The sequence below is a fragment of the Echinococcus granulosus genome (genome assembly GCF_000524195.1).
Source record: "Echinococcus granulosus chromosome Unknown EG_S00018, whole genome shotgun sequence".
In the NCBI taxonomy this organism is placed as follows: domain Eukaryota; kingdom Metazoa; phylum Platyhelminthes; class Cestoda; order Cyclophyllidea; family Taeniidae; genus Echinococcus; species Echinococcus granulosus.
In genome coordinates, this window is record NW_020170398.1 from 691,747 (window position 1) to 702,205 (window position 10,459).

Below are 10,459 nucleotides of genomic sequence, written 5' to 3' on the forward strand. Positions count from 1 at the left end.
CCGCCCCACTAAGACTTATCACGCAGAAGTGAAATATCAGGATACATGTCCTCTAAGATCGGGTTCGCTTTCCGCTGCCACCAATGTAGCGTCCCGAGACTCCCTGAAGACGAAAGAAGATACAATACTCGGACAGAATACATATATTCAGCACGGAGAAGGTGTCTGGGCTATTGGCATAGCCCAAAAAGCCAGCCCACCCAGCGAAAAAGTGGTGCCTCACCAGCGCCGAGGGATAGACCACTATCGTATTACAGTTCTCCCCACTTTATTTCATTCAACACTTTTTAAAAAATTTAAGCTCATCTGGTTGATGGTGCAATCAAGAAAATCTCAAAGGTTAGTCCACCAAAAGACTGCTATTCTCTCGTGCGCGTTATTCCTTGCGATTTGCTACATTATGGTTAACGTTAGAAAATTTGTTTGAGCAAGTTTCAGCTTCGAACTCTATTAAAACATCTACGTCGTTATTGCTGGATTACTACGTGGCGGCAGGAACCACGTTCCGTGATATGCTTTTGACGCTAAATCGGTTTCGCTACTAAATTTTTACTTTCAGTGGGTCAAGTATTGTCACTTCATTGGTTGATTTAAGAAATAAATACATCGCTGGATCCCACAACTTAATCTAGCGTGGAAAGTTGCTAACATTTAGTTTTGTGCTTCACCAAGTGTAGTCTGTACATTTGTCGCTACAAAGAGGCAACAGTTTCTCGGTCATCCAACTACTCGCTATTGATGCGGCGTGCCAAATGTGTCTTGAATACATAATGTGGTTGGGAGGACAGGTTTTGTACCAATTAACAGAATTACTTTTCCTGATCACTTCTTCATCATTAAATAAAATTATGGAGTTATAAGATTTGTCCCCTGCAAATCATTTCTCATTTCGTAGTCACACGAACGAGACTTTGGGCGACAACTGACTCAACATTTTAACCACTCGAAGCAACGCAAAATCGAGAATTAGTCGAGTATCTGAATGTATTCTGCTGCACAAAATCACACAAGAAAAGCCAATACCTACCTTTACCAGGACAAATTTCTATGATAATAGTAACCCCAAAATCAGAAGAGTTAACCATACCAATAACTTTCACTTATCTGTCATTCGGGGTCAAAATAACCCATTTATGGCCGAGGCTTCTAGATCGATGGAAATGGATCGGGGACACGTGGTATCACCACGGTGCAGAGATGCCACCAAAGTCACGAAAATATCTAAATAAACTTGAAAAACTCACACGCAAAGATGCGCGCCAATTTGACAAAGAGATGGCTCTCTATATGGAGCAAATCACTGACTTTCAAAACTTTGTCGATCGTGTTGATGATTGGTACAACAAGAATGAGAAACGCTACCTAAAATTCATGTCTCTGTATGGAGAAGATGTAATCTCTGAGACCGAATTCAAACTCGCCTTCCGTAACTTACGGGCACCGTTTACTGCACCGGAGGAGCACATAATCTGTAGAATGATTGATCCTGAGAAGACTGGACAAATTGAATATGCTAAACTGTATGAGGGGATATGGAAAGCACTAGCCAATAAATATGTCCAAGATGATGATCCAAATGTACTAGATTTAGAGCGACCTGACCAATGGCTGATGGCTACGTTCAAGGTACCCACTTATGAGCCCTTGGATATGCCAACCACTTTCGAAGCGTTGATCACTCAGGACCACACAGGTCACATGCTACGTGAGCTGATCCGCATGAAAGTGCCTCATTTAGCAACTAAGGCTATTGTTGTTTTCACCGAAGCCAGCAAGTACACTGAGTCACTAATCAAGTGTCAGCAAAAGTTGTCGGAATTCAACTTCACCGGAGGACCAAAATGTGCGCCGACGGAGATAAACCTTTACTATGATTATACAATGGGGAGAATCGACTGTCCATTACTGGGAAACATTTCCTACTATGGACCAGATCAGCCACAAAATGGCTCCTCACAAAGCTTTCAGAACTCCTACTTTGACTGAAAATTTCACACGAATGGCATTATTGGTGAAGTAATTCTAGTAATCTTCTTTAACAGTGTCAATGGCTTACAAGCATATTCTAAGCTCTCATGAAGAAACATGAACTTGGAGCTATTTAGCCTTTCCAAAAAAAGAGCCGGCTTATTTCAGAAAATATTATGTAAAATTAATTCAGCCAGATTGAAGCTCATTTCCAAAAATGGCGGGGCGCTTGATAGGGAGACCCAATTTATTGCCCTTAAAATAACCAATTCTGCTTAAAATTGTTTGTCGCTCCCAAGATGCCATAAAAGCACAAATCGCGGTCAATATTATTGCGGCTAAAAATGATGATTTAGGGCTTACCGAATTCACAAAATAATGCAAAAATATTTGTTTAAGTGTCAATTTTGCGTTTTATTTTATTAAAAAACGCCACTGTCATAAAATGGTTTTATAAATTAAATGGTTTACATCCTTCCAAAGCCCCGTAAACCTCACTCTAAAGGAAGATTGAAAACTGTCAGTGAATACTACCATAATTTAAATAAGAAGGTGCTTTTGTGAATTTTTTTCTAATTATAGTATTAAAAATGTTTATTTTCATAGAATTTTTTTGGTGTTTTAATAATCTATTCCTCTAGAGCGGCCCTCAAGATTCTGCTCAATCATCATTTCTCCGAATGTTCTTAACAAAACTGAATATGATAGAGGCGTGAACACGTTTTCTCCAGATGGAAGACTCTTCCAAGTAGAATATGCTATCGAAGCTACTAAGGTAACGCCACTTTTTTGCACCATTACTTGTTAGTTGGGATCTACCGGCATTGGTATCAAAACAAAAGATGGGGTTATACTAGCTGTTGAAAAGAGAATTAATTCTCCTCTCATTGTGACCAATAGTGTGGAGAAGATATTCAAAATTTCTGACAGGATTGGTATGTTGTAGTAGACATATGAGATATCTATGATATTCTCTTTCTTGTCAGATTGATATTCCGCTTTCCGAAGCGGTCTGATTGTTTTAACCACTAACTGAGTATGTGTCCCACACCTGTAATGAGTCGGTCATTATTTTCCGTTTTGGTGAGTTCTGGTTCATTCTAGCATTATTAGTTTCGAGGCATTTAGTTCCATTTGCGCGTCTATATTCTTCCGTCATAGCATCGGTTTATTTGTTCTGATGTTTTTTATCAGCTTGTGCCGTCAGCGGTCTTGTTGCCGATGCGAGAACCCTTATCGACCGGGCTCGTGTTGAAGCCGCTCATCACTGGTTTGTGTACAACAGCGAAATGACAACTGAGGATGTTACCCAGGCTGTGAGTAAACTCGCTCTTGCTTTCGGCGACGACGATGCCGATGCGGGAGCCATGAGTCGGCCCTTTGGTGTTGCTCTTATGTTTGCCGGTTATGATGAAATCGGACCACAACTGTGAGTGGTCTATTTTTGTTTTGAGTAAATTATTCCTCTTTATTTTCTTGGTTCTTAAATGGGAAGACTTTTTTCGTGCACATTGTGAGTCGTTTAATTGTTTTACTCATTTCTTGTGAAAGCACGCATTAGTAGTGGCAGTGATCCAGACTCATTACATGACTCAGTCCTCATTACTTTTTCTAGTTTTAATTCACTTTTGAAATCAAAATTACGAAAATTGGTTCGCTTTCTAGCATCGCAAATTAGTATTTCTTATTGAATATCTGTAGTTGGTCTCGTACACAGTCATGTTGAAAAGTTATCTGTTGATGCGCAGGTTCCACATGGATCCCAGTGGTACGTACATCCAGTACGAAGCAAAGGCCATTGGGTCCGGCTCCGAGGGAGCACAGCAAGCTCTCCAGGAGGTCTTCAACAGGGACATAACGCTCGAAGAGGCGTGTGTACAGGCCCTCACCATCCTTAGACAGGTTATGGAGGAAAAATTGGACGCAACCAATGTTGAGGCAAGCCTTCTTTTCTCTATCCAGCAGATGGCTTAGACTCCCAATGCTAAGCGTTCACGCCTCTAGTGTCTTCGTTCCCACACGTCGATAGTCCGGACTAACAGAGGCGGCTTATTCACTATCTACTGTAGATTGTTGTCTCGTTTTAGATGGCGTCTGTGACCAGAGGCGGCATTACCATATTCGACAAAGGGCAACTGGAGAACGTTATTAGTCGGCTAAAATCGGTTGCATGAATCTGATACTGGTTTGCTACATTGTTTAAATGAAAGTCATTTTCACTGATCCCCGACTTATTTTTCAAAGCAAATAAAAACGGAGATAAATACTTTATACGGGTAATCCGGGCATCAGAGGCTGATGAAACATTTCGGCAACGCAAATGGGAGGGGAGCATTGGTGCAGCTTGTGACTGCGTCGTCATTCTGCGAAGGCCTCGTGGAGCAAAGTTCCTAGTGCGAAAATAACTTTAAATCTGTCTTTGCAGCAAGAAAGCATGGGCTTAGGTGCACTGGGAGGGGATGGTTACTGGTGTACGGGTATGCTCCTCGCTTTTCGGCTGCAAGTCTGTACAGTGCCGCAGGAGTTGGAATGAAAGACGAGTCGCCGCCATCTCTAGCATAAGCGATTCCGTATGGGGACGGGTGTGTGCATGTGTGAGTATCTAAATTTATGTGAGCAGTCGGTTACAAATCATGCTGGCCGTCAAAATTTGCAGGTGAGTGTTGTGAGGCTGAGGCAGGCGGTGACTGAAGGATGGCCCTCGTGGCAACACTTCCAGTCACACCAGAGCTGCTGTTGTGTCGAGGAAAGGTAACCATGAATGACCTTTTTAAAACTGCATCTTTCAAACTGCGTCCCCCGCAATTGCGCATACTCCTGTAGCGAGTCGTGTTAGCTCCCAATAGTGGTGCGCCGGGTTGGCTGCTTCTGCTGAGGCATCCGGGTGAATGTAGAGACTCTGAGCATATCAACGGACCGGCCTCTTTCTTGAGCTGGTTAATGCACGAGATCCAGGCGTTACGATCGGCTGGAGAAGGTGCTCGAATGATCCACTGTTTCACAGTGTTTGGACAGACAACAAACTTCTCATGATTCTCCACGTGGTTTCGATGGATGCGCATTCTACAGCGGATGCACTCAAGCGCCGGTGGAGGGGAACGGAGGTCTGAACATGGGCGTCGGCAGACCTCGCAGATGGTGTTCGTTATACGGAAGGTTATTGGTTGGAATGAATGACCTTGCCAGGAGATGTTGCCAGTGGCGTTGCCGCTGCCTCCCGAGACCGAACTTGTACTAGCTATGCTCATTAGATCGGGATCATTTGTGTTGAAATCTGAAGTTATCTTGTCTGAGATTATGCAAATTAGGCGAGAGGCGTCGTCTTCTGTGGCATAGGTAAGATCAAGCACGGTTCCTGGCCGCACGGAAAATATCTAAGTAGGAAGTGAAAATACAAAGTAATAGAATATGCATATTTGGCGATACGCCGTCCTGCCTACAAGCTGGTGACCTGAGTTCTCTCATGCCATTTTTTCTGCAGGCGCGTATTAACGGTTTCATCTCAAGCTAAGGTATAAAAAGGCTCACACTTGCTTACTTAAATAGAATAAGTAAAAAATCCAGTACCTTCTGAATTTGAATTTCTTCGCATGGCACCGAACCACGTTGGGGTTTGGAAGTGAAGAATGACACCGAAAAAGGGCAAATGACCACGAATCTGGGAATCCACGCTAGCCTCTTTTTGCCTTTAATCTTCTCGGGAAAATCGCAGACACCTTCGATAGCTGGAGGCAGGACCTGTTGGGTGATTAATTGGCCTTCGTCATCATTTGACAGGTCCTCACTCGAGTGACTGATCTCACCGACTGCAGATAGTGAAGACGGCTCCGCTACCATGCCCGTTAGAGACGAACTGCTGGACAAATCTCCACCAGTGCCAGATTTGGTAACATAGCACTCGTACAGTGTGTTCATCTGGGCGTCCATTCTCTCCAATTCCTGCTCAAGCATTCGATTCGACTCCGTCAGCTCTGCCATCGCCTTCGCCTTCTCCTCGTTGCCGTTTTTAGGCGATTTAAGGTCGACTGTAGGTCTGCTATTTCTTTTTGATGCCTGTGCTCTGCGTTCCGTAGCTGTTTCTCCAGGCTAGCCACTCTCGCTGCCTCGGTGCTCTTCTTCTTTTTACCGCTTGTTGGTACCACTGACGCGACTTCATACAACTTGGTGACAGTTTGTTCAAGTTTGATGTGCTGGATGTTATTCTCCTTGCGCAAAATCTGCAGCTGATCAGTTAAATTGGAGACACTATCCTCTAAGGCCATGCACCGCTGCCTCAGATCTTCCCTCTGCTCAGTCACTGTGCTAATCTCGCTCGCCTGGATGCTGACACGCTCCTTCAATCGGGTGACCTGTGTAGTAGCCTCCTTCAAATCGGTATCGTAGCTCTTTTTTAATCCATCCAAATCCACTTCGCTCATAGCAAGTTTTGACTCGAGACTAAAATTACACTCTTTTAACTCTTTGCATGAGGCCTGAACAGAAGTGAGGTGTGAGCGGAGTGACTCCATTTCAGCCTCGGCCTCCGCCAATTTGGACTTGTAGAGCTGAGAAAAGGTCTTGGCTGCCTGTAGCTGATCCAACAGCTCCCCCATCTCTTGGGCATGTAGTCGTCGTGTGTTAACCAACTCTGCTTCAGCTCTACACGCCTGCTGTCGCGCCTCCTCCAAATCCGCCTGTAGGGAGGTGTTCTCGTTGGGTGAACTGCGCTGCTTCATTTCATTCCCAACTGACAGAGAAGGGATCGCTTTCACGGAAGTCAGCTCCTCCTTCACTGCAGCTAGAGCTTTTCTCTCCAACTCCAATTCCTCCGCAGCGCTCATCAGTTCCGTCTGAAGACGATTCGCTCGCTCACAGAGAGTGTCACGTTCGGACTGGATGACACTAACTTGCGTTCTTGTCTCTTCACCCATTCGCTCAAGTTCGGCCCTCGCAGTCTGCAACTCAGCTTTCGTATCATCTAGACGTCTTTGTGCTTCATTCACGGCAATCTTGTCCATAGCTGCCTGTTTCTCGGCCGTACTGAGCTGAGCACGAACCTCCGCGAGTGAAGCCTTCATCTCGGCAGTATTCGCATCCCCATTGGCGACCATGGCAACCTTGGTCGAGGATTCGAGTCTCTGCCTCTCTTCGCGGTTAAACGTGAAGCCAGCGAACGCTAAATTATCCCCAGTAAAGTAGGCTGGCGGTCCAACCGATTTTTTTGCTGCAAAGGCGCCGGGAGTGCGTGGCAAGTTTGCTGGTGAACCGCTCGAGGAGTTCGACGAGTCGCCACAAAATTTCGCATCCGCACCGAGAATCTCCGACTCATCGAAATTGATGTTTGATGTATCCACATCGGAGGTGACAACTGGTTTGATAGGTGGTGCGATCGAGTGCAAATTCAGCCAATCAATGCTTTCAAAAAAGGGGTGTTGCTTCACCTCATTAGCGCCCCCATTAGAGCCTAATCGATCGTCTGCTCCTCGAAGGAAGTCCCGAATGAGACTCTCGAAATTCGCCGTAATCTCAGTGTCGGTGGGAATCTTGAGGGACTTTTCGTAGCCGAGGATGCGTGAGTATGTCTCCACCAGAGACTGCCCGTAAAAGGCGGTCTCACCGAAGAGCATCTCGAAGGCAATCACACCAAGAGCCCACCAATCACAAGCTGGTCCAATATAACCCGCTTTGGACTGACAGTTGAGCATCTCAGGGCTGATATAGTCAGGAGTACCGATGGGTGAGGAGCAGAAGTAGCGACCCTGAGAGTCAAGTCGGACACAGGAGCCGAAATCGGCAAGCTTGAGGTGACCTTGGGCGTCCAACAGCATGTTGTCCGGTTTGAGATCACGATGGATATAGCCGAGGTCATGAAGTGCTTCCAGAGCTAGTACAATCTCTGCAAGGTAGAACCGAGCCTGTTCTTCTGTGAAGGTGTCGTAGTACTCCAGCCAGTAATAAAGGTCACCCCCGGGCATATATTCCATGCATAAGTAGATATTCTCCTTGTCCTACATGGGTGTACAGGATTAGAATAGACATAATTCTGATCAACTAAGAAATAACGGACAAATAACTTCACTGGTCATGTAAACTTCTCAACACGCGACACTACTAGTGCTCCAAAGAAAGGCTCAAACTATTACTACTGCAGTCTCAGGCGCTTCAGTATAATGTTTAAATGAAAATATGTAAATATTAGCTACTTATGACTTGAGCTGTTTAAGCATTCTGATACATTAACACAAAGGATGAACAATTTCAATAACGTTGGATGAATTGCTACCTAAGCTAGCATTTGCATATGTGCACATACACACACACAAGCGCAACACAGAACAAGAAACGCGAAACCAATGTGCACGAACAAGACAGTTAAGTAGGCATTGAAATAACATTGGCCATGTATCCAACATTCTTTCTTTTGCGAAACAAAGGGTAAACTGGAAAAAGGCTTGAATAAAACAATAAGGATCGTTTACATGGCACATTACATTTAATTTGAAAGTCATGACAATTGGATTTATCAGATTTTCAAATCACAGTAGAGAAAATCCATTCCCTTTATGACATGTGAGAATGGCGAGTAAAGTGGGTGGATCATCAATTTGTCTGGTTCACAAATACACGGTTGAAGTTAACGCACAAGATAAACCAAGGGACATCCAAATATCACACCGAAACCGGTGTTGAGGCTGCTTCAAAAAGAAACCCACAGAGTATCAAAAGGTCTATTACCACAGCAATAAAAGCGTTCAAGCCGTAGAAAAGACCGATTGTGTGTTGCTCTAGTGGTATTTCTCTTTTCGTCAATATTCTGTGTGGCTATGGGGCCAGGAACCTGTGTGCGGAGGATATTACGCACAAACGCACAAGGAGAGGCTCTATGTACATTACCAACACAAATTTTTGTGCAAAAACAATAAAAAATGATCGTTTTCTTTCAGTTCTCGATCTTTAGGACGAGTACTAAGATATTCACGTATAGGGGTAAAAAGATGGTCTATCGGGATATGCAACCATTGCTTTACCCCATCCTAACAAAGCACTGATTCCAAGACAAACACATAAGCGCTGTTGCCAATTCAAGAACGCTGAGAGCAGCCGCTGCTGATTTACAGGAAAATGTAAATTTCACTAGGCCTTTCTCTACGAAGCAGTTACCGAAAACAACATCAAAAGCTCAAATGTGATAACACTGACAACACTAACGTGTGGTCTTGGTGACAAGTTGACATTTTTATAAAAAAGTTCCACGTGATGATTAGGCTTATTTAGCGTAGGTTAATTACTTGCATAGACGGTAATCCGTGATAGCATGACTTAGAAAATGATTAGCGGAAATGCGATTCAAAAAAAGATGCCTCAGCAAAAACTAGATAATAAGTCCATCTAACTTCAACACTCTCACACCGGCTAGTCTTTCGGCTGAACTATCTCTGCTCAACAATACGTGACAATTACTCCGAAAATCACTGAAGCGAATGATTCATCACGAGCGCTAAGTTTTTACATACAGCCATCGCCTCTAGATCACTCCGAGTCCGACTGGTGCAGAAGAAAAGCGAATGAGTGATTCCCAGGATTCTGTGATCCAAGTCTTATAGAGTCTTTGAAGGTCGAAATGCCTAACTCAACTTCAATAGAGCTAGGGAAGGAATTTTGATACCTTATTACCACGGAGTTAAAATACTCTAAGAATGCATGCAAGTAGCGCGTCTATGATGGCAGAAAGGGGAGAAGCTAGATCGACTGACAAAAGAATACGCATCCGTCATCGAACTTGACAAGGGTTAAGTAATAGAAGAAAGTCGAGCTGTCATTTCAAGGACTTGATTTCGTAAAATTCTCACACATTTGACACAGAGAAAAGAGGGGGAAAAATTGGAAATGCATTTTCTCCTTACAAGAAATATGCTAATACTTGAGAAAAAAAGAAAACAAAACAGGATGTACAACTTTAAACTTGTTTGCAATTCTGATTAAGGCGATTAGCAGCACGAGGCACGCTTTCAAATGTTGTTCCCAACATTGGTCATTTGTCAACCCGTGAAGGATGTATATAGGCTACCACAAGCAGATTCAAACATCAAAAAGGTTTATCTATGAAGGAGAGAGGGACAGGCTTGCTGTCAGTTGTTTTGGACAAATCAGTGGGTTTCCAAACGTCTAAGACAATAGGAACCAAAAAAAGCAAAGGAAAGAAATTTAACGGTAGGTTTTAACTGTACAACCGAGCGCACAGATAATGTCACCATTTGGTATTGCTGGTGCATGGCAATACTGAGATCACACAAAAAGGGGTTAACAGAAGTGGGTCAGTCTTGAAAACAAGGTCTCGGGTTTAACAGGGGTGGTTCTCATATCTACCGTATCAATGAGGTGCAGAAAGATAAGTAAAAACCTATGCATGGTGTAGCAAAAAATAAGAAGATAATAAATCTGAAAATTAATAGGACAATAAAAGGTTAAAATGGCTTTATAAGCATGGACCTGAAACTTGAGAATTGCAATT

The 10,459-nt window shown here is 43.7% G+C and overlaps 2 protein-coding genes across 2 annotated transcripts; one reads left to right on the forward strand and one right to left on the reverse strand. All coding sequences in view use genetic code 11, as the record gives it.

Moving 5' to 3' along the window:
• Positions 1 to 1,197: 1,197 nt before the first annotated feature.
• Positions 1,198 to 3,942, forward strand: EGR_03486 (Proteasome subunit alpha type-5; the record flags this gene model as incomplete). Its single annotated transcript, XM_024492735.1, has 3 exons — positions 1,198 to 1,843; positions 3,163 to 3,397; positions 3,717 to 3,942. 3 exons carry the CDS (start codon positions 1,198 to 1,200, stop codon positions 3,940 to 3,942), a joined length of 1,107 nt encoding a protein of 368 aa, XP_024352868.1.
• Positions 3,943 to 4,592: 650 nt separating this feature from the next.
• EGR_03487 (Rho-associated protein kinase 2) lies at positions 4,593 to 7,931 on the reverse strand (the record flags this gene model as incomplete). Its single annotated transcript, XM_024492736.1, has 3 exons — positions 4,593 to 5,342; positions 5,536 to 6,028; positions 6,115 to 7,931. 3 exons carry the CDS (start codon positions 7,929 to 7,931, stop codon positions 4,593 to 4,595), a joined length of 3,060 nt encoding a protein of 1,019 aa, XP_024352869.1.
• Between the last annotated feature and the right edge of the window lie 2,528 nt (positions 7,932 to 10,459).